Source organism: Bombina bombina, chromosome 3 (genome assembly GCF_027579735.1).
Source record: "Bombina bombina isolate aBomBom1 chromosome 3, aBomBom1.pri, whole genome shotgun sequence".
Lineage (NCBI taxonomy): Eukaryota > Metazoa > Chordata > Amphibia > Anura > Bombinatoridae > Bombina > Bombina bombina.
The window spans coordinates 352,949,730-352,974,885 of record NC_069501.1 but is presented as its reverse complement, the minus strand read 5'-3'; the positions used below and the strand labels follow the sequence as shown (position 1 = coordinate 352,974,885).

General features: G+C 40.7%; 1 protein-coding gene across 1 annotated transcript in view; it reads right to left on the bottom strand.

Moving 5' to 3' along the window:
• Nucleotides 1–1,387: 1,387 nt before the first annotated feature.
• The window catches only part of OTC (ornithine transcarbamylase), a 104,164-nt gene continuing 80,395 nt past the window's right edge, over nt 1,388–25,156 (bottom strand). The window contains exon 10 of the mRNA XM_053706470.1: nt 1,388–2,039. Within this exon, the coding sequence (XP_053562445.1) occupies nt 1,980–2,039 (60 nt within the window). The 3' untranslated portion in view covers nt 1,388–1,979. The remainder of the gene's footprint in view (nt 2,040–25,156) is intronic.

Here is a 25,156-nt window from a genome sequence, read left to right as displayed (position 1 = left end):
TCCCATTGATTCCTATGGGATCCGCCGCCTCCAGGGGTGGCGGATTGAAAACCAGGTACGCTGGGCCGTAAAAGTGCCGAGCGTACCTGCTAGTTTTTTGATAGCTAGCAAAAGTAGTGAGAATGTGCCGCACTTGTGTGCGGAACATCTGGAGTGACGTAAGAATCGATCTGTGTCGGACTGAGTCCGGCGGATCGAAGCTTACGTCACAAAATTCTACTTTTGCCGGACTCGAGCCTTTGATAACTAAGGCGAATCAGCCTCGCCACAAATACGCTGCGGAATTCCAGCGTATTTGAGGTTGACGGCTTGATAACTACCCCCCCAAGAGTATCAAAGATGGGGAACTGCAGTATGGTGTTTCAAAACATTTTTTGGAGGTTCACAATAAAAACCCTGATGAATTTAAGGGTTAGTTACCACATTGGGCCAAATGGGACAAGCCCAGGTAAAACGTCATGGTCCCTTCCAAAACCTGGGTCCCTAAACCCAGGGAACTGCATACATCAGAAAGGTAATAGCTGTTTTAAATAAATATAAACTATAATTAGCATTTTAGAACACAAAAACACAAACAAAAAACCCCAAAGATGCAGACAGCGAAGATTGTGACTTACTGGTGGGGAAAATTGTAATTTTAATAATTTCATTAAAAAAAATATTATTGAAAAAGTCTGTATTTCAGAATAATACTGGATTTTGGAATTCCGTATTTAGGGATTTGTACCTGTATTCAGCTGCCATATTTAATAGATTTATTAGAAAAAAAATATCAGCAGAAACATTCTTTCTACCTAACATATACCTAAAACAGACACTGTCCATCTCCATTCATAAAGCAGTAGTGGGTGCTACCCAATTTATGCGAAACAAGTATTACTGTGCTGAGCTGAGCCTGTAATGCAGATGCATAAGGGTCAGATAACAGAAAGGGAGCTGATGCCCCAGGAAGTGATTAGCTCTGGAGCAGTCAGGAAGAGCCCAGTCAGGAAGAGACAGAAAGCAGCTCAGGTGTCAGATATAATAAAGAAGTTTATTTAAAAGAACCTTGTGGATCATTTCAGTACATCATACAGCTGAACAACACAATTACAATGTGCAGCAAATTGAAGCCTAATAAATAACTTTTATTTGTTTGTTATTTTGATTAATGGACCCGTATTACAAAAAAAAAGTGTATTTTCAAACACACACAGTATATTTCACCAAATCCTTGGTTTGTATTTTCAGACAAGAATCAAAATATGAATGATGATTACATGAAGATAATTTTAGATAGAAGCTTTGGCTCAGTCATTATATATTAAAGGGACACTGTACCTAAAAAAAAATATTTTGTGATTCAGACAGAGCATGCAATTTTAAGCAACTTTCTAATTTACTCCTATTATCAATTTTTATTTGTTCTCTTGCTATCTTTATATGAAAAAGAAGGCATCTAAGCATTTTTTTCTTGGTTCAGAACACTGGACAGCAGTTTTTGATTGGTGGATGAATTTATCCACCAATCAGCAAGGACAACCTAGGTTGTTCACCAAAAATGGGCCGGCATCTAAACTTACATTCTTGCATTTCAAATAAAGATACCAAGTGAATAAAGAACATTTGATAATAGGAGTAAATTAGAAAGTTGCTTAAAATTGCATGCTCTATCTGAATCACAAAATAAAATTTTTGGGTACAGTGTCCCTTTAATACAAAAACAGTTTTGTTTGGGAAATGAGAAATTGTAATTAAATATATTTTCAGTTCATTCATAGAATTACTTTAAAAATACATGAAATAACATCATTTCAGTCAGAATATTTTGCATCATCTAAAAAAATATGCAGGAGCCTAGTGCTATTTATGTCTATATTTATGTCATCGTCATGCATATTACAGAAAGAGGAATTATTCTCCGGTTGTTTACGATTAGGTTCAGTTTTCTAAATCAGATAGCTTCGATGTTGTAAATGTTTGCTGGCATCTATTAGGAATTAAAATGTAGGCTTTGGCAGCTGCGGAGAGTAATCAGTCAGCAAAGAAACCATGACACCCTGAGGAAAAATAAAAAGCAGAGACAAACATTTTAAAACTACAAAACAGACAATGAGCAAATATTCTGCATCAGTGTTTTGGTTTTTGTACTGATGCAGCTGTTACAATATATATAATATATATTTATATATTTATATATATTTATAAATATATATTTATATATAACATGTATGTATACAAATAAATAACAAATATATAACATCAGTGTTACAAACTTGAGGAAAGAAACAAAAAAGTCTCATAGATTAAATGCCACCCAAAAATGGGTAGATATTTTGCTGTAAATACTTGACTTTTTATTAATAAGAGCAAAGTACACAGCCTCTATAAGAAAAACAAATCAAATATAATTAATTGGTAGCAAAAAACACACAAATATATAAATATTCTAAAACACAAAATTCTATATAGGTCATTTGGGATAGAGCTTTAAATATATATGTCTCACACTTGGCTTGTCAATATCACAAGGAATTTGCTACACATATTAAACAATGTATTATATCTGATGAAAGAATGCACCTGTCATGGTTGATTATATATTTCTTACCTGTTCTATGTAAAAATGTTGCATCTATTGTGTATTATTATTGTTTTTGAATTTTATTGTACCCCATTGTATCAATGCAATGTTTTGTGGACCCAGGACATACTTGAAAACGAGAGAAATCTCAATGTATCCTTCCTGGTAAAATATTTTATAAATAAATAAAGATTACAATAAGTAAGCTGGCTTTTCCATACAGCACCTTTGTTTAGAACCTCTGTCTTTATACCTAATGCTATTTATGCTCAATATCAATCTGCTGTATTCTATTTTAAAAGAGGATCCTCAAGCCCATACTTTATGTGCCTTACTATAACTATATATTTTTGTGTTTTGCTCTTATTAATAAAACTAAAGGAGTAGCATTTTATCTTTTTCTCAAAATTGGTGATGTTATACATTTACTGTTTTGATAAATGTTATATAAGGGATCAAAGGGATATATGACAAGTTGTTTAACTGGGAAGGGCTATTATGTATATGTATGTTTGTGTGTGTATATATATATATATATATATATATATATATATATATATATATATATATATATATATATATATATATATATATATATATATATATATATATATATATATATATATGAAAAAGAAAGAAATTCAGGGAAAGCACTGTGCACAATTCAATATAAACAGACTATTTGTAAACCTGTTGATCAAGTAATAGTATACACTGAACTAAGAGCTGTATAGGTATTTCAATATCCACCTGTATAGTTCTTGTATTGATGTAATGAGAAATAGTATACACAAAATTAGTAATAATAGTAATCCAAAACAATAATCCTGAATGGTCTAGAAGCCTCTATAGTAAGAGTCCAAAGTTTATAAATTTCCACTGTGAAGATATTAATGAGAGATCCCCAAATGGTAGGAGTGTCTACTTACTAGACCTTTCCTCAATTGTATGAGTTAAATAAGGGTGATCCAGGATAGCCTGAGTGTGGCCCAGTAAACGGTTCCTGCCGCCAGGATCCGGATCAGAAAGTTGTGCTGTCTTCAGTGCGCCCTTTTGTATGGTATGGATCAGGAAACTTCCCTCTCAGGCCACCAAGGTCCCAAATCCAAACTCTATGTCCCATATTAGTACCAAGGTGTTTGTATCTCTGATATTTAGCAGCTCTCACATGGAGTGTTATTTCAAGCCTATTTGTACTATCTGTGGTTCAGTACAAGGAGTCAACATCTCACCTGCATTCTCAAACTCTGTCACATGGAACAGGGGGTTGGAAAATTGGATTAACTTTGAAATTTGCCAGAAAATATTCTACTGTTCATTTCAAATTCAAAACAGATCTGTCCCACACCAGTATGACTGCACAGTACAAGCTTGTCTTTGGAAGCCAATGTGGATGAATATTGTATAACTTTTAGCAAAGAAAGGCACATTCCTTCTGTAAAAGTGTTTTCCAGCTCATATTTTTCATGGTGATGTTGGGCAATTTTATTAAATAATTGATCAAGAAGAGATTGAACAATGGAGAATTCCAGATTCTAATACTGGACATAGAGTTCAGATTTGGAACCTTGGTGGCCTGAGAGGGAAGTTTCCTGATCCATACCATACTAAAGGATGCACTGAAGACAGCAAAACTTTCTGATACGGATCTGGCGGCAGGAACCGTTTACTGAGACACACTCAGGCTATCCTGGATCACCCTTACTTACCTCATACAATTGAGGTAAGGTCTAGTAAGTAGATACTCCTACAATTTGGGGATCTCTCATTAATATCTTCACAGTGGAAATGTACAAACTTTGGACTCTTACTATAGAGACTTCTAGTCAGTTCAGGATTATTGTTTTGGATTACCATTATTACTAATTTTGTGTATACTATTTCTCATTTCATCAATACAAGAACTATACAGGTGGATAATGAAATACCTATACAGCTCTAAGTTCAGTGTATACTATTACTTGATCAACAGGTTTACAAATAGTCTGTTTATATTGAATTGTGCACAGCGCTTTCCCTGAATTTCTTTCATTTCCACCTTTTCCAGCCTAGTATAGTGTATATACATACATACATACATTTGTATATACATAAATACACACGCACACACACACACATATATATATATTGGAGCCCTTTCCAGTTACAAATTCCTTAAATCAAGCAATATCATTTTTCTTAAATTTTAACATTTTTTAAATGTGTTGAATGTATTTTAAATAGAATATCTTTACATTCCAGTGTTTTTCACTTAGTAGAAAATGTTCTTTGTATTTTATATTTGTTATGAAAATTTTCATTTTCTTGGCTGATTTAAAATTGATTTGGAAAATCAGCCAATAGAAATGCAAGGCATCCCTATACAAGGGGGAACCTTGCATTCAAGCATCAGTGTGCTGCAGTGACAGCATGAAGAGGACATTGGACGTAAGATCTGGACCCATAGCTGCCCCCCCCCCCCCCCTAAGAAGCCAGATTCAAATTTGGTAAGTATCAACTTTGTGGTTTAGTGATGGGGTTTTATAGCAAAATAGCTATAATCACTTATGCCATATTCAGGGCATACTTGTTTTGCCAGTTATTTTTTTCAGTGTAGTTTTTTTTTTAGCATAGGTTTTTTAGATTGGCAAAAGGGCTAAATCACTTATGCCCTTTTCAGTGCATACTTTTTTCCAGATAGTTTTTTTAGCTTAGGATTTTTGTAAGATAGGATTTGTTTGTAATGCAAAATAGTTATTATTACTTTAGGGCATTGCCCAACAAATGCTCTTTTCATGGCAATTTTTTAGGATAGTTTTTTTTAAAAGATTGTTTTTTTCTTGGAGGGGTGGGGGGTTCTAGTATAGGGATCTTTTATATGCAAAAGGACTAATCGCTTCAACTAGGGTACTGCATGACAAATGCTCTTTTCAGGACAATTTCTAGAGTAGGTTTCAGTGTTAGTTTTTTTTTTTAGGGGTGGGCATTTTAAGGGGATTTTAGTTTTAGGATAGGTCTTACTGGTTGGGGTATTTTTATTTTAATGTCAGTGTTTTTTTATTTTTTGTAATGGTAGTGTTTTTTTTTAATGTAATTTAGGGGGTCTTAGATTAGCGGTCTTGGGGTGTTACCTGTTAGGAGGTTAGTGGGTATTTTGTGATTGGGGGTTTTGACAGTTAGGGGGTTCATAGGTTAGAGGTATTCTGTGAAGGGGTATTGTTGCAGTTAGAGGGTTAATAGGTAAGGGGTAGTTTGCAATGGGGTACAGTCGGTTTAGGGGTTACTAGTATAGGGAGTTTATAGTGGTGGGCTATGTGGATGTTTAGGAGTTAATAGTGTAGCAGGGTAATTTGTGGTGGGCTATGTGGTGGTTTAGGGGTTAATAGTGTAGTGGGGTAATTTGTGGTGGGCTATGTGGCAGTTTAGGGGATAATACTGTTGCGGGGTCATTTGTGGTGGGCTATGTGGTGGTATAGGGGTTAATAGTGTAGTGGGGTAATTTGTGGTGAGCTATGTGGCGTTTTTTTTTTTTTTATTTGGTGTTTAGTGCAACTTTTTTCTCAGCCCAAACTCTTTACATGAGCTTTGAGTTCACATAAAAAGTTTGGGCATAAAATGCGATTGCATTCAATTGATCGCATTTACTTTCAAGCCGTAATACCAGCGCACATTGAAACTCAACACTGTTTATAGAAAATATGGTGGGCATAAATTTCCGCACAAATAAATTTGCAGTAATTGAAACACAGCACCACTTGTAATACGGAGTTTGAGCTAAAAAAATACAGTGATCAAGCAATCGCTTGTCTAGCAAACGATTGTGCTCTACCTGTAATCTAGCCCATAGTATGTATTTTATCAACAGATGGAATTTACCTCTCTGCAGTTAAACATTTATAAACTAAATGCTATATTAATTTGAATTTGATTTAAAGTTCTGCATGAGTATAATTAGGAAAAGTATTATATTCTTTTGACCTCATTTATCATTCTATGAGTGAAAAAGGTTCCTACACAGGGAACCTGTCTGGGGCCAGCAAGACGTTTGCCATCTGACTTTACCTTTACACAAGTGTTTACTTGTGCCGCCCTTCCCCATGCTCTTGTGCAGCAGGGCTTGTCAATCATCCTTGTAGAAAAGCTTAAAAAGTTGCTTCTTAACTCATGTTCTAGCTCAACCATCTCAAAATCTGTTTTTGCAGCTTGATAAATTGTACTGATTGAGTACAAACTTTGAGGGATGTGTCATTCCCTCTGGCAAAGAGATTTGCAATAGTTCAAATTCTCAGGGTCCACTAAAAGTACTGGATCTAATGAAATGTTCCTTATTCAAAGGAAGTTTTATTAAAAGAGACATTAAACTCATAGCATATACCAGCAACTTAGCAGCTGCATTAAAGTCACTAATTAACTGCCATTGTTGAATCTGGTGCAGTGGCACCAGGGCACAAGTGCTGGAGGTGGCCCATAGCAGCCTGTCTATACTTAGGTGTGTACAGAAAGTGTAGATTCCTAATACAGAGGAGCTTTTTATTAATGCAGGATGCAGATCTATCCTTAAAATCATTACACAAAGCAGCATGTATATTATTACTATTGTTTGCTACTGAGCTACTGTTGGGAGTGTTCTGTTGAGTAGGTACACTACTGTTAATTGTCCTAACCACAAGTTTATTTTCAATCACCTAGATTATAAGTTTGCGCTATACCGGATGCGTAAAGAACACAATAAAATGAGCGGTCCCACACTTTCCATAGCGCTGCCATTACGAGTTACTGAAAAACCTCCTTGTGCTGTGCGTTATGGTGCATTAAGATCCATATCACGCAAAAGCCAAGGGCTGAGTTTACGTGCTCATGCACGCTTTCCCCCCATAGACATCAATGAGGAGAGAGTGTTAGAAAAAACCTTTGATCGCAGAATGGCAAATCACTGTAACGCAACCTCATTGATGTCTATGGGGAAAAGAAAGTTACGTTTAAACCTAACACCCTAACATAAACCCCTAGTCTAAACACCCCTAATCCTGTCAGGGTTTTTTTCCCTGCTTTGTTTGCCATGTGCTGCTGGCAGTCATTTTATTTACCTCTTACTGAATCTGGTGCAGAGTGTCTGATGCTGCTCATTTCCTGCACTCCCTCTTATGGCCGGACTGGTGTACATCATCCGTGTGAGACAGGTTACAGTCTCATCACTAATTATTTAAAGGGCCTCTGTTCAGTATGCTTTGCCCTTGAGTTGTCTCAGGCCTGTTTGTGAGTTCCTGTGTATTACCTGGCTGTCTGACGTCCCTCCTGGTTCCTGACTCGGCCTGTCTGACTACTCGCTTTGGCTCCTGACTCGGCTCGTCTGACTATTAGCTTTGGCTCCTGACTCGGCGCGTCTGACTACCAGCTCTGGCTTTGACTCCTGGCTTGTTATTTGACTTATGGACTTTTTATTATTTCTTTGTTATTAATAAAAGTGTGATTATTTTTGCACTTCTCGTCTCAGTCTGATTCCTGGCACCCTGACATTATGCAAGGGCCATGAATCCTGATGGTGCTAATAATCCACCTTTACCTACCATCATTTCCAGGATGGATGAACAGGATCACCACTTGGATCAATTTTCACTAGCCCTGCAAACCCTGCTGACTCGCACTGCAAATTTGGACGAGAGTGTCCCACAAGTTATGGCTGCTCCTGTTTCCACTGCTGCACCTAGTCCTACCAGAAGCATGTTCTGTTCTGCACCTCTACCTCAGCAATACGGAGGTGATCCTATTAAGTGCAGAGGGTTTTTGAACCAGGTTGGCATTTACTTTGAGATGTTAACTTAGGCGTTTCCCTCTGGCAGAGCGAAGGTGGGATTTTTCATCTTGTTACTCTCTGACACAGCTCTTGCCTGGGCTAATGCCTTGTGGGAAACTAATAAACCTGTGATTTCAAATTACCCTGAATTTGTGGCCTCCTTTCAAAGGGTTTTTGATGTTCCGGCTCGCTCCTCCTCTGCTGCTAAATGACTCATTTCCATTCAGCAAGGTACGAGATCTGTTGCTCAGTATGCCATTGAGGCCCTTGTTGCCGCCTTCTTTCATGGGCTCTCTGATGCGATTAAAGACAAAGTTGCTACCAGAGATTTACCAGAGGATCTCAAGGCATTGCTGTCTTTTTTAATCCTAATTGACATCAGACTAAGTGAGAGGCCCTCTATAAAGGAGCGCTTGCAGAAGCCTCCTGTTACGTTGTCTCCTACGTGTTCGCTCCCACCCATGCCTCCCTCTCCTCCCATGCCACCTGGTCCTGAGTCACCAGGTACTGCTGAGCCAATGCAGTTGGGATTCACGCATCTCTCCCTGGCAGAGAGGGCCTTAAGAGGAGGGAGGGGCTCTGCCTCTATTGTGGGTTACAGGGCCACCTTTTAAAGTCTTGTCCTACACGGCCGGGAAAGGCTCACACCTAAGGTCCTGTCGGGGGAAGACCTTGGGTGGTTTATCCTCTTCCCCAGAACCACTAAATGAGAAACCTTTGGTCACGGTTGTCCTTTCCTGGGTGGACTCCTCCATAGTCACCCAGGCTCTTGTTGACTCCGGTGCTGCAGGCTATTTCATTGACAGTGCCTTTGTATCAAAGCACTCCATTCCTGTATTCCCTCAGTACCTTCCGCTTGCAATTGAGGCCATCGATGGTAGGCCCCTTCAGCCCGCACACATTACTCATGAAACCGCTCCTCTATCCATGGCTGTTGGGGCTCTCCATTTTGAAACCCTCCAGTTCCAGGTGATAAACTCTCCGCATTTTCCGGTTGTTCTGGGTTATCCCTGGCTCCAAAAGCACAATCCCAGTCTCGACTGGGCAGTCCCAAAATTTTGTCATGGTCCCCCTTATGTATCTCCACTTGTCTTTCGGAAACCATTCAAGGTTTGTGCACTTCTTCGGTATCTCAATTGCCAGAGGAGTACCAAGAGTTCCTAGCCATTTTTGACAAGGTGCATGCTGGTACATTGCCTCATGCCATAGACCTGCAACCCGGAGCCATTCCTCCTCGGGGCCGGCGTTTACCCTCTGTCTGTTGCGGAGAATTGTGCTATGGAGGAGTATGTTGCCGAATGATGCTCTGTCGCGGGGGATCATCCGCAAATCCTGCTCTCCTGCAGGGGCTGGCTTCTTCTTCGTGAAGAAAAAGGGTGGCGAGTTAAGACCATGCATCGATTATAGGGTCTTAATCGTCTTACCATTAAGAATGCTTACCCTATTCCGCTCATTACGGAACTCTTTGACTGCCTCAAGGGAGCTACGGTCTTTTCTAAATTTGATTTGAGAGGAGCATACAATCTCGTAAGGATTAAGGATGGCCACGAATGAAAAACAGCATTTAACACCAGGAGCGGGCATTATGAGTATCTTGTAATGCCCTTTGGCCTATGTAATGCTCCAGCTGTTTTCCAGGAATTTATTAATGATGTCCTACGAGATATGTTGCAACAGTGTGTTGTGGTGTACTTAGATGATATCCTCATACACTCACCCACTCTTGAGGCTCATCATTCTGATGTTTCAAGAGTACTTCAGAGATTACGTGAAAACGGCCTGTTTTGTAAACTCGAGAAATGTGAGTTCCATAAGACTCAAGTAATCTTACTAGGTTATGTAACCTCTGTTGCAGGGTCTCCATGGATCCTGACAAGTTGTCTGCAGTCCTGCAGTGGCCTCTCCCAGTTGGTCTTCACTCTATTCAACGTTTTTTGGGCTTTGCCAATTACTATAGGAAGTTTATTAAAAACTTTTCTTCCTTTGTCAAACCTATCACTGACATGACCTGTAAGGAGAATGATCCACTCCATTGGTCACCTACTGCCAATAAGGTTTTTGAGAGTCTTTTGACTGCCTTTGCTGCTGCTCCAGTTCTGGCTCATCCTAAGCCTTTCATTCTTGAGGTTGATGCATCTGAGACTGGAGTAGGTGCCCTCTTGTCTCAACATCCTACGCCTGACGGTTCCTTGCATCCATGCGGTTTCTTCTCTAAGAAATTGTCTCCGGCGGAGTGCAATTATGAGATTGGTGACAGGAAATTACTGACCATAATTTTGGCACTCAAGAAATGGAGGCACCTTCTCAAGGGTACTAGCGTACCAGTGCTCATTCTTACTGACTACAAGAATTTGACTTATCTATCCGAAGCAAAACATTTATCGCCCGACAGGCCAGATGGGCGCTATTTTTGACTCGATTTAATTATGTGGTCTTCTACCTGCCGGTAGTAAGAATGTTAGGGCTGATGCCCTCTCTCGACATTTTTTGCCTCTGTCCAAGGAGGAGTCTGTATCTATTCCAGTTATACCTCCTGACCATATTTTGGCTACCATACGTACTAATTTGACTTCTCCCTTGGGGGAGGAGATCCTGGTTGCACAAACCAATGCACCTCCAGAGAAACCTAGTGGTAAGTGCTTTGTTCCTGAGAATCTTTGATTTAAACTATTGCACACTTACCACTATCCTAATGCCGCAGGTAACCCGGGCAAGAACCAAATGATTTGGTCTGTCACTCGACAATTCTGGTGGCCAGGTCTTCGTTCTGATGTTGCTGCGTATGTTGCCTCCTTCTCAGTCTGTGCACAGAATAAGACTCCTCAACATCTTCCTGTGGGTCTTCTTCAACCTATTGCTAATGGTAAGCGTCCTTGGACACATCTTTCCATGGACTTCATTGTCAAGCTCCCTGTTTCCAATGGCAATACTATTATCCTAATGGTGGTTGACCGTTTTTCTAAAATGTCACATTGCATTTCCTTGAAGAAGCTGCCTACTGCTCAGGAACTTGCTTCAATTTTTGCCCGGGAGGTCTTCAATTTACATGGGTTACCCAAGGAGATAGGCTCGGACCGGGGTAGCCAGTTTGTCTCCAGATCTTGGCATTCCTTTTGTACTCAAATGGGGATCCAGCTTTCATTCTCCTCAGCATTTCACCCTCAATCCTGCGGAACGGTCTAATCAAGCTCTGGAACAGTTCCTCCATTGCTATGTCTCAGATCACCACAATATTTAGTCTGAACTGTTACCTTGGGCAGAGTTTGCTTGTAATAGTGCTATTAATGCTTCCTCCCAGTTATCCCTGTTCATGACGAATTATGGGTTCCAACCATCCTTGTTGCCCGATTCATTCATGTATCAGGGTATTCCGGCTTTGGAGGAGCATCTCTGGCAACTCCGTTCTACGTGGGTGCAGATTCAGGATTTCCTTCATCGTTCTATGCAAAGCCAAAAGTTCCAGGCTGATCGTAGGCGTCTGCCCATGCCTTCCTACCAGGTTGGTGAGAGGGTTTGGCTATCCTCCCGCAACTTGAGCCTTCGGGTGCCTTCTAATAAACTGGCTCCTTGTCATGTTGGTCCTTTTTGAATACTCCTACGGGTCAATCCTGTGGCCTACGCGCTTGACCTTCCTCCTGCAATGCACATCTCCAATGTTTTTCATGTCTCCCTCTTGAAACCACTGGTTTATAATTGGTTTACCACTGTGTTGCCTCGTCCTATCTCTGTTGACAACCATGAAGAATATGAGGTCAGCAGCATTATTGACTCTCGCATGTCCAGGGGCCGAGTACAGTATTTGGTTCACTGGAGGGGCTACGGTCCGGAGGAGCGTTCAAGGGTTCCCTCCTCTGATGTTCATGCTTCCGCCCTCCTCCGTGCCTTCCATGCCCGTTTCCCCAATAAGCCTTTTGCCCTCCCGTGGGGGAGGGGTCGTTGAGGGGAGGATACTGTCAGGGTTTTTTCCCTGCTTTGTTTGCCATGTTCTGCTGGCAGCCATTTTACATACCTCTTACTGAATTTGGTGCAGTGTGTCTGATGCTACTCATTTCCTGCACTCCCTCTTATGGCCAGACTGGTGTACATCATCCGTGGGAAACAGGTTGCAGTCTCAGTATTGTGATGTCATCACTTATTATTTAAAGGACCTCTGTTCAGTATGCTTTACCCTTGCGTTGTCTCAGTGCTGTTTGTGAGTTCCTGTGTATTACCTGGCTGTCTGACATCCCTCCTGGTTCCTGGCTCGGCTCGTCTGACTACTCGCTTTGGCTCCTGACTCGTCTTGTCTGACTACCAGCTCTGGCTTTGACTCCTGGCTTGTTATTTGAATTGTGGACTTTTTATTATTTCCTTGGTATTAATAAAGGTGTGATTATTTTTGCACTTCTCGTCTCAGTCTGATTCCTGGCACCCTGACAAATACGCAGCTCCCGACATCGCCGACACTAATAAAAGTTATAAACTCCTAATCCGCCACTCCCCGACATCACCAACCCTAAATAAAGTTATTACCCCCTAATCCTCCGCTCCCCAACATTGCCGATACTAATAAAAGTTATTAGCCCTTAATCCAACGCTCCCTGACATAGCTGACACTAAATAAAGTTATTAACCCCTAATCCAATGCTCCCCGACATTGCCAACACTAATAAAAGTTATTAACCCCTAATCTGCTGCTCCCCAACATCACTGACACTAATAAAAGTTATTAACCCCTAATCCGCAGAAACCCCACATCACAAAACATTGAATTAAACATTGAATTAAACTATTAACCCCTAAACCTAACACTCCCTTACTTTAAATTAAAAGTACAATATAACTATCATAAAATAAATAAAAACTTACCTGTGAAATAAAAAAAAACTAAGATTAAACTATAAATTAACCTAACATAACTATTCTAATAAAATTAAAAAAATATCAATTAATATTCCTAAATTACAATTTAAAAAAAACACTACGAAAAAAATAAAAAAATCTAACATTACAAAAAATAAAAAACACTAAAATTACGAAAAATAAAAAAACTCTAAACTTACAAAAATAATAAATGAAATTATCAAAAATAAAAACAATTACACCTAATATAATAGCCCTATAAAAAATAAAAAGCCCCCCCAAAATAAAAACACCCCTAACCTACAATAAACTACCAATAGCCCTTAAAGGGCTTTTTGTAGGGCATTGCCCTAAGTTAAACAGCTCTTTTATCTAGAAAAAAAGTCCCCTCCAACAGTAAACTCCCCCACCCAATCAACCCTCCAAAATAAAAAAACCTGAGTCTAAATAAAACCTAAGCTACCCATTGCCCCTAAAGGGGCATTTGTATGTGTATTGCCCTTAAAAGGGCATTTAGCTCTTTTACAGTGCACAAAAAAACCCTAATCTAAAAAAAAAAAAAAAAACACCCGATAAAATCTACCCACGGCTCCTGAATTCCGGACATCCATCTACATCCAGGCAGCTAGAAGTCTTTATCCAAGCGGCAATATCTACATCCATCGCGGGGGCATCTTTCTATCTTCATACCGGCAGCGTGGAGCAAAGCTACCCAGGACCGGCGATGACATCCTGCATGGAGCGTCCTCCTCAAACGATCACCGCCGTATAGTGAAGTTGAATGCAAGGTACCCGTTTAAAAATGGCCTACCTTGCATTCCTTTTAAGGCTAATGGTAGTTTAATGTAGGTTATGGGGTGTTTTTATTTCAGGGGGGCTTTTTTATTTTTATAGAGCTATAAGATTAGGTGTAATTGTTTTTATTTTTGATAATTTCTTTTATTATTTTTGTAAACTTAGAGTTTTTTTATTTTTTGTAATTTTAGTGTTTTTTAGTTTTGTAAAGTTAGATTTTTTTCGTAGTGTTAGTTTTTTTTAAAATTGTAATTAAGGAATTTTAATTGGTAGTTTTTTTATTTTATTAGAATAGTTATGTTAGGTTAATTTATAGTTTAATCTTAGGTTTGTTTTTTTGTTTTTGTTTTTTTTTTAATATTTTTTATTGAGGGTAAAAGAGTTACAAAGAAACAGTTTGCTTGATTACACAGAGTAATATATACATATACATAAATATGGAGAGCAAACTGAAAAGCTACCCTCTAAGTTTGTCCCTCATAAACAATAGAGGCCACTTTTTGACCTCAAATAAAGCAACTCACTAAACTGAGGGTTTTGTATGCGCTAGACCGCTCTTGGGTCTATAATGGACAAGCGCATCTCCTATGCCTGCCAGGGCCTCAGAATTGCCCGAAAAGCTATAGAAACAGATGAGGGCAAATAATCAATTATGTACAATAGTAGGTTAGACAACTTATACAGAAGTAAAAACGTTTAAAATAAACAACATCCATTGAAGAACAAGTGCCAGGAGGGGCACCATATCAGGATAAGTGAAACTTGAAACAACTTCACCTATGTTATTATCTAGGCTATATATGTGGTACCACCCCAGGACTGAAAATATATTTGAATAGCTACATAATAAAACTTAGTGATAGGGGGCAGTGAAGTTACCAGGACCTCCCCTAGGCTCCTAAAGTATATTAGCTAGAAGAGAAGTGGCGTGGGTGGGGATCAATCATAAACATCAGAGAAATGTAGCCCCTCTAGACCACAATTGGTAGTTACAAACAAAACTCTAAGGCCTAGCTTAGAAGTTTAGGGATTCTAAATATTGACTTAAAGGGAGGGGGAATAACCTAGATAAAGATAGGGAGTAAATACTGGGGGGTACAGCAATAGGGTGGAATAATTAATCTCCCACTGTACTCTTGTAGGGTATTATAGCACCCCCCAGGGCCTCTAGTCACACACATCTCCAAATTTGTCAGACATATAGTACTAAAAGTGTTAAAGTGGCTTGATCTCCAAAGCTTAATTTTTAATCAAAATCTTTTTTATTGAGGTGAATCAGTACACATCCAACAACACATATGCACATTGTGGTATACATTTACAGCATTAAATATGTTAAAGAACGGCACAGATCCAAACGTTTATAAACGAGTATCGTATAGGGAAGAGAGAGAAAAGACAAAAAAAACAAAACTTGTTATAGCCAGAAAATTTAGGGGGGAAGGGGAGGGAAACGGGAGGGGAGGGGGACTGTCCAGCCTCGGAATCTTGTTAAAAAGCGGCAATCCACTCTATTTAAAGTTATACATCATTAACTTACTTAGGGGTCGTTGTTTTAATGTATTCATCCCATATTGCTTGTAAGGATATAAAGTTGTCAGTGCCACCTCTCTTATAAACTGAATATTCCTCTAGCTCTAGTAACTCGGACACTTTAGCCTTCCACATTCCCAGAGTGGGAACATCTTTCGCTTTCCAGCGCTTGGCGATCAGGATTTTAGCGCTATTAGTGAATATTCTGAACAGAGGAAGAAGAGATTTAAAAGGGAGCTTGACGGACTTATTTAGCAGCCAGATAAGGGGATCAGCTGGCAGGGACGCACGTAAGATAGTATTGATCTCATCTATTATTTTGTACCAAAAGTGGTTTAGTTGAGAGCACCACCACCACATGTGGCCCATGCCACTCCCCACGTGGCCGCATCTCCAGCATTTATTATTGGTGTTATGAAATAATCGATGTAATTTCCTTGGGGTTAGATACCAGCAATGTAGTATTTTATAATTGGTCTCTAGGATAGATGCTGAGGTGGATGACTTTTTGGTATTAATGAATATATTAGTGGCTGTTTGAGGTAAAATAATTATTCCCAGCTCCCTTTCCCACATTTCTATGGAGTAAGGAAGATTGCCCGGTGGGGGTTGGGTGAGGATTTTATATATAGCGGAAAGAGAGTGTTTAATTGGAGAGCTTAAAAGGTAGAGTTTTTCAATATTAGTTGTAGGACGAGTCATGTTATTTTTATGTTTATTTGTGGATATATAGTTATGGAGTCTTCTGTATGAAAACCAGTTGCGTGCCCATTCATAGCCCTTATCTATCAGTTGTGTTTGAGTACTTATGGAGTCGTTAGTGGTGACGTTGTGTAGAAGAATGTCATCATCATTAGTGGTAATAGGTAATGAGGTATGTAAGAGATTTATAGAGAAGTCGGGGTTATTTTTGAGGGAAGTTAAAGGACCGGGATTAGAGCATAGGCAAGGGTGATGGTGAGAGGCCCTTTTCCACTGTGTGAAAGTCTCTTTTGTGATGGGATTAAGTAATAGTTTGATTTGCTCTTGGAATTTAGGGTTCCAGCATATAGAAGCTAGTGGCAAGTCGGGATTAAGTTGTTTCTCGAGTCGGACCCACCTCCTCTGGCCATCTCCCACCCTCCAATCCAGAATTCTTTGCAAGTGAATGGACATTCTATAGTTATCTAGGTCGGGTAGACCCAATCCACCCTGTTCCCGCGGTAGCAGCATGGTCTTTTTATTTATTCTAGGTGGTTTTCTCTTCCACAAGAAAGAGTTGATTAGGCTTTGTATTTGGGTGAGGAACTTAGGAGGCAAAGGCACCGGGACCGTACTCATAATATAAAGTAATCTTGGGAAGATATTCATTTTTATAGTGTGGATTCTACCCCACCAGGAGAGTTGTTTTGAGCTCCAAGAAGAAAAGTCCCGCATTATTGCGGTTTTGATATGTGTGTAATTAATATGAAATAAGTCGTCAGCCGACAGAGGGAGATATATTCCTAGGTATTTGAGAGCTTTGGAACACCACTTCAAGGGGCAGCAATTTTTGATGACATTGACAGAATGGGTGGATAAGCCGAGGGCCAATATTTCAGATTTGTTTGGATTGATAAGAAAATCCGTGAGCTTATTAAAGAGGGAGAATTCAGATAGGAGAGGAGGGATAGAGGTTTCGGGTTCTGTCAAAGAAAATAAGATGTCATCAGCGAATAACGAGACCTTAAATTCATCGCCTTCCACTGTGACACCCTGTATTTCTGGCATATTCCTAATCTTTAAAGCAAAGGTTTCAATGAATAGGGCGAATAAAAGAGGGGAGAGAGGGCAACCTTGTCGTGTTCCATTTGTGATTTCAATCGGAGGGGTTAGGGAGCCATTTACTAAAATGCGAGCACTGGGCGAAGAGTATAGGGCGAATATACGTTGAAGGGTCGTTGGGCCAAGGCCGAAGGCTCTTAAGTATGACCAGTTGACCCGGTCAAACGCCTTCTCAGCATCAGTGGATATGAACGTGGTTGGGATATTTTTATTTGAGACATGCCAGAGAAGGTGTATATTTCGTGTCGTGTTGTCCCTAGCCTCTCGCCCGGGGATAAATCCGACTTGGTCGTTATGTATGAGGGAAGGGAGAAGTCTATTTAGACGGTTTGTAATTAATTTAGCGAAGATCTTTAGGTCAGTATTAATAAGTGAGATAGGGCGATAATTAGCTATTAAATCTGTGGGTTTGTTAGGTTTGGGAAGTACAGTGATGTGGGCTTGAAGCGAAGGTGGTGGGAAAGCGCCTACTTCGTCAATACTGTGGAAGTATGTTAATAGGTGAGGGGATAATATTTCCTTAAATAGTGAATAATAAGAGTTCCCAAAACCATCGGGACCGGGGGCCTTCCCCGAGGGGAGGGAGGTAATAGCCTGTAAGAGCTCTTCTTCCGAGAATGGAGTGTCTAGTTCGTCCCTTTGGTCTTCAGTCAGTTTAGGAAGGTTAATATCTCTTAGGTAGTCTGTTATCTCTGTCTGAGAAGGATCAGGGAGACCTCTACGGATGTTATAAAGGGTGTCATAGTAATCTCTAAAGGCCTGGGAAATATCTTTGGAGGTGGACAGTCTAGCACCTCCAGGGTCGCGTAATCCCATGATATATTGTTTGTTGGTACGTTTTCGGAGCTGTCGGGCCAACATCCTACCTTGTTGATTTGCTCCTTCATAATAAACCTTTTTAAGATATAGGGCTCTGTTCTTAGCCTCTACGCCTAAGAATGTACGAAGCTGGTCTCTTTTGTGTGTGATGCTGTCTGTTAATGATGCACTTGTGGGATGTAGTTTATGTAGGTCCTGTAGTTTATGAATGTCAGTTAAAAGAGAATTAAGGTACTCATTCTGTCGTTTCCGTTTCGCTGCTTTGAGGGCGATTAATTCCCCTCGGATAACACATTTATGGGCGTTCCATATATTGTGTATGTGGACATCTGGGGTGTCATTTGTTTGGAAATAGTCAATTAGTGCTTTCTGTACCTGGATAAAGATCATGGGGTCTCTAAGTAGGGAGTCGTCAAGTCTCCACCGAGAAGTGGAGGGGTCAATGGGCTGCCAGTGAAGTTGGCAAGTGATGACGGCGTGGTCCGACCATGTTATGGGGTTTATATGAGTCTGAGTAATAGAAGATAAGCTAGAGACATCGGCAAAAATGTAGTCTATTCTTGTGTATAATTGATGGGGGTTTGAAAAAAAGGTGAACTCTCTATCGTTTGGGTGGTGAAGGCGCCAAGTGTCATGTATCGTTAGGCATGAGATGGAATGTTTAATTTGCCTTAGAGTTTTTTGTGATATAGAAGATGTGCCAGACGAGCAATCTAGAGTTGGGTCAAAAGCTATGTTGAAATCCCCCCCCAATATAAGGCTACCCCTAGCTACTTCTAAGATTTTATTGCTAAGCTGGTGAAAAAAGGGAGCTGGGTTAACATTGGGGGCATATATGTTGACCAGTGTCAGTGGTTTGTGATATAGATAACCGACCAGGATCAAGTATCTTCCCTCCCTATCTTTATAAGTGGAAGATGCAACAAAGGGGAGTCCTCAGTGTATCAGAATTCCAACCCCGTTATGTTTTGTGGTATTAGAGGAGAAGAAACTCTGTCCAAATTTTCGAAAGCTAGCTTTGGGTTCGCTACCCCTTTTAAAATGGGTCTCTTGAATAAAAAGGATATCTCCCTTGTGTCTCTTGTAATCTCTCAAAGCCATAGACCGTTTATTAGGGCCATTAAGGCCTTTGGTATTGTGTGAGAGGATTTTTATTTTAGAATTTGAGCTATTCATTGGCTAAGGATTGAACGGAATCAGCCGATGTGAGCAAAAGTATAGCGACAGCTATTAGGGATAGGTATGAGATTACCGAGGCTGGGCAGAAGGAAGGGGAGGAGGGAAAGTTTAAAATAAAAGGACAAAAATCACATATTGAAAATTGGGAAAAAGCATAATAGAGAGTAATAAACATTGATTTAACAGTAACAATTGTGCAAAGTGAAAGAAACAGACTGTAATACACCTTGCAAATAGGGGGGAAAGTATCGCCTTACATACTCTTAGGTTATGTTATATACGTTAGGAATCAGGGTTGGATATTTTAAATATAGTGGCCTTGTTTTCCAAAGAAATGCATGTCAGTCGACTAGGGACTGGGCCAATATGTTAATATGGAACGTAAAACATTTGAGTATTTAAGCGAGATAACAGTAAAACATTATAAACATAGGTTGTCTAGATAAAAACTAAACATATGCAGCCTAGCAGATGAAATGATAGTTATGCCTTGATGCCATGGGTAGTCTAGGGATGAAAATGCAGGCACGAAAAAATTCACATATTTAAGCTTCTTAACATTTCAAACCTAAGCTTAACTGGAGTGATTGCTGCTACAGGCTAGAGAAGAGAGGCATAGAGTTTAGTTTAGAACTAGCATAGGCCAATATAAGCACATTACACGTGATCCTCATAACCCAGTGAAAAAATATGCATGTAGTGGCCATGAGGAAAATAAGTTATGTTAATCTAATAAAGGCTTATTGTCTCGTTTACTGGAGGTTCACACAATAATTTACATAACGTGTAATAACATATATTAACATTTAGTGAGAATAACAGAACAAAACATTTATTTAGTTATAATGTCCAGGAACATCTAGTGACCCATAAGGCAGAGTTCTTCATAGCCTAGGTTGTGTAGCTGTCCTCCTGGGAGAGCCAGGAGGGGTAGTCTATGGCATGGATAACAGATATAATCAAAATTGAGCATCAGACATAGAACTAAGGATATAGACATTGTTTATACGTTACCAATATGAGGTCAGGGTTGTAGAAAGGCCATCAAAAGTGGTCAAGTGGGTATCGAGAGTCTAAATATATGTTGATGCGCTGCGGGTCAGCCCATGTAAGAAAGCCCGAGGTCCATCCACGAAAAAGGGTGGTCAATGAACATCAGGTGGAAAGAAAACCATAGGAGATAAATAGGTAGTTCCTATGCCAGGGCCTGGAAGTAGATCATACAGAGGGCGGTGAATCATTTCTAGATGGTAGGTTGTCCATTTTTCTTCTCTTGGGTTGAATTTTTTGCCATTGTGGTCTTTGTCCCAGCGGCCGTGAAGGCCCTGACTCCTCAGCTTGGGGTGAGCCCAAGACGGGTGGGTCCAGTGGATTGTTGAACGGAATGTTGAGAGCTTGGGATAGGTGGTCAAGGTCGTTAAAGTCTTTATATATAATTTGTGAACCGTTATGGTTAATAATGAGACTGAAGGGAAATCCCCATCGATATTTAATGTGATGGTCTTGAAGAGCACTAGTGATAAATTTAACCTCCTTGCGTCTCTGTACTGTGTAAGGGCTGAGGTCTTGATATATCTGGAGGGAGTGGCCCCTGTAGGATATGGATCTTTGGGACCTTGCCGCCTGCCACACGTCCTCTTTGGATGAAAATCTTAGGAATCGTACAATAATATCCCGTGGAGGAAGTGGAGGTTTAGGTAGAGGGCGTAATGCCCTATGTGCCCTGTCCAAATGTTCAGGCAATAGTGGTGGTGATCCAGGAGAGAGATGTTGCGCTAGGCCAATAATGTAACCTTTAAGGAGGTCAGGAGTCACCTCCTCTGGGACACCGCGGAACCTCAAGTTGTTCCTGCGTCCGCGGTTATCCAAGTCCTCTATTTTGTCCTGAAGAGATTGGACTCTAGAGTCCTGGATAGAGAGTTGTTGTGTGTTCATACTGACTAGGTTATTCAAGGTTTCCTGACCCTCCTCAAAGTAATCCATGCGAGCGCCCATTTCATTGAGGTCTCTTTTGAGGTCCCTCATCTCTTCCTTAATAAAAGATTTGAGAGAGTCCAGGTCAGATTTGGAAGGAAGCGTATTCAATCTTTCTTGGATAGCATGTAGTGGGTCCTGTTGGCCATTCGGGTTTATGTGTAGGCTTGGGAGGCCCGGCTGTTCCAAAAGGGTGTCAGATAGAGCTGGGTTTGAATCTGAAGCTTGAAAGAAGGAGGATACTGAAGGGGTTTGGGAGAGTGACTTGTTTGGCTTATCAGATTTCTGTCCCTTCCTGGAAGCCATCTTAGGTTCGGGCCTTCCAGATGAACAAGTGAGGTATTCTGTAATAGTTTCTCCAAGAGTTAATATAGAGGAAGGCAGAGGCGGGGAAGAGCTTGGTGGAGCAGGTAGCAGGGGATTGTATTTTAGTGCCGAGGGGGATAAAATTGTATCTAGCATCCCACTAACAACAAGTTGGAAGGGACTATCAGTGTTGTATATAAGTTGTGAACAGTCCCTTGTAAGGCCCCAGTAATATAGTTGAAGCTGTGTTGGGGTACAGGCAGGTTGCTGCTGATTTCTTTTCTATAATATGCAATTTTAGCGTATCAGCATCGGCAAAATAAAAGGTAAAGGTATTGCGTAGATAGCTTGAAAAAATCTCAGTGAGGCCTTGAGGCTGCAGAAGGGGTAGTGTTTAATACCGGCAAGCCACAATGATCCTTGTTCCCCTTATCTAATAGAATTAAAGCCTGTGGTTTTGTGTGAGTAAGAGCCAGGTCTCACAGTAACTGTCCAACAGCACACATTAAGGTATGAGGCCACGTGGCGTATCTAGATAATGGCCGCTATTTGTTGTAGAAATGCCCAGCGGTTCCAGTGTTCCGCTCAGCCCCCCTCCTACAGAGACGTGCCCAGGACCAATCGCACAACCAGACCCAGAATGTTATAGGGTACCTTAGTGGGGAACTTCGGATGGAGACCGGGAAGTATAGTAAGTCCTGCAGCAAAGGTTAGAGATCCGGCGTTCTTCCGCAGATAGGCCTCAACGCCCCTGAGAGCGCAGTATGAGCCGAGAACAGCTAGGGTAAGAGCGGCTCTGTCGACCGCATCCAAGGATCTCTCAAATGATCGGGCCGCAGGCCGGGGGAATCCGGGTAAGCAGAGGAGATCCGGTTGTAATTTTAGGTGCGGGGAAGTAGTGCTGTAGTCCCGCGCCTGATGTAGGTAGAAAGGCGAGTGGTTCCGGCTGTAATTAGCCCTCTGGTAGCTTGGATGCAAGGGCAGGAAGGTTTAGGCAGATATAGTATTGTCCAGCATGTAAAAAGTGTGACCCTGAATAAGGTATTTCTTGCTAAGAGAGAAGGCAGACACGGAGCTTTACAGATTTGCGGCCATGTTCCTGCACGGCTTGGCTCCGCCCCCCCAAAGCTTAATTTTTAATTTTAGAAGCCACTATCAGATGGCAAAGCCTATAGAAATAACTCTAAGGGAAAGATTGTTATTTTAAGCTCTCACAGCCCCCTCATGAGCCTCTAGGAATTATACACGAGAACCTCGCAGTATTAAAACGGCTCATTGAGAAACGCAATTTCCCACCTACAACTGGACCTCAAGTAGTTCTCCCTAGCTGCTTAACAGAATACACATGCAAAGAACAGATATACCATTAAAATATGACATTGAGTGGCACAGGCAACCTGTACATAGCATTTAACAAACTCTGATTATCCTCTTATGTACAATCTATGCAATTTCAATTATTCCAGGGTTATAAGAAACCTAGGCTACCTGCTTATCTATTACACCAACATATCAAGAAACTGTGGGGTACAAGAATTCAGCAGGGTAACTTATGTGTTTTCAGTCTGCAATGAAATTAATGCAGAGAAAAAGGAAGCATCATTATAGTGTGCGGGGCTAGACCCTATTAACCAGAGGTCAATAACTATAGACCCAGGGGGAATTCCCTTGGTTGTATAGGTGTTGATGTTATATTAAAGCTAAGGATTGGTACTGAACCAGCTATATTACAGCAATTTATCAACATAACACAGCCAATAATCACAAAACAGCAGGTTCTAGTTGTGAAGGTATAGCCATACAAACAGACCAGCAATAATATGTAAAACAAAACAATATTGTTCACAGCAATGCATAGCACACTAATAAATATCTGAAATTTACAGCAATAGACTGCTCTGAATATATAATTCCCAAGTTAAACAACCTGGAATATGATTGATGAACCAAACACTTAACTTAGGGACTATTATTGGCAAGTCCTCATTTATACTGTTCATAGGGAAAACATCAAGGAGGTTTAGTCCCGAAATCCACATGGTCTCAGACAATGATCTTCATGAATGTAGATTCTTCGGCTACAACTAAAATAAAATTATTCAGTAAGTCCAAGAACTTGGCTTTAAGTGGCAGCACATTTAAAAGGCAAGGTGGTATTGTGGGTACTTAGTAACCTCTGCAGTAGTAAGAATGTCACCCCACTCCAGCTTTTACGGTCATCCTATAGAGCCTAAATCCTTCACGCTGCAGGGTCATCAAAAGAAGGTTGGTATCCATAGGCAGACCCCATGCGCTATACCAATCTAGGCCCCAGGTTAAGGAAATCTCCAAGGCAGTGCCGCAATAGAAGGCCGACAGTGATCCACACATCTCAGCAGTGCCGCGCTCACGGAGACCGGTCACTCTCACATACAGACTTGGCCCTACGGGAACAAACAGGAAACACCTCCAGGTGCCACCATTTGCCTGACTCACCATCTTGCCTACACCGGAGGGGAGCCCCCCAGTCTCACAGGTGTCTCTCACAGGGGTCAGCTCATTGTGATCCAGCAGGGGCAACACATCACAACCCCCGGTAAGACCTCCTGCACTTCCATCTTGCCGTTGCACACTCACAGGGAGATCAGGCCCCACGCAGAAGTCAGCACTCATCCGCATAGCTCCAGACCCCCCTCCAACAGCCTTCTCTCCCTCCTCACCTACACTGCTGCTTGTTACACGCGCTGCTTCAATCTTTGTGAGCAGCACGTCAAATCTTTTGAGGATCCGCTGCTCGTGTTCAGCCAGTAGGGTCTGTAATGTGGCGCCAATGCCTTTCTCCATAGTGAAAGAGAAGTTGAGAAGTTTGCGGCCCACTGTGTCCTCAAAAATAGCGATACTCCAAAAGAATCACCTTATTCATTCAGGCCAGGAGTACTGCATGAGCCCCTTCAGATTCCTAGCAATAGTTCAGTATCCAAAGACTATTCCACAGAGGAAAAACTTAATCTCTTAGGTTTGTTTTATTTCACAGGTAAGTTTTTATTTATTTTAAGATAGTTATATTGTAACTTTTAATTTAAAGTTAGGGGATGTTAGGTTTAGAAGTTAATAGTTTAATTTAGTGTTTTTCGATATGGGCTGGCGGTTTAGAGGTTAATAGGTTTAGTTTATTAGTTATGATGTGGGGGGCTGGTGGTTTAGAGGTAAATAATTTTATTTAGTGTTGGCGATTTCGGGGAGCAGCGGATTAGGGGTTACTAGATTTATTTAGTGTTGGCGATGTGGGTGGGCGGCGGATTAGGGGTTAATGGGTTTATATAGTGTTGGTGATGTGGGTGGGTGACAGGTTAGGGGTTAAGTTTAGGGGTTAATAGGTAGTTTATGGGTGTTAGTGTAGTTTGTAACATTTTAGTTATGAGTTTTGTGAAACATTTATGTTTTGCAAAATCCATAATTACTACTCTTAGATGGCGGAATAGAACGTGTCAATATAGGCTGTAATGCAAGCATTTTAGCTGGACCGTACAACCTGTAATACGGCACTATGGAAAATCCCACACTCAAACATCATTTTTTTGAGTGCGGAA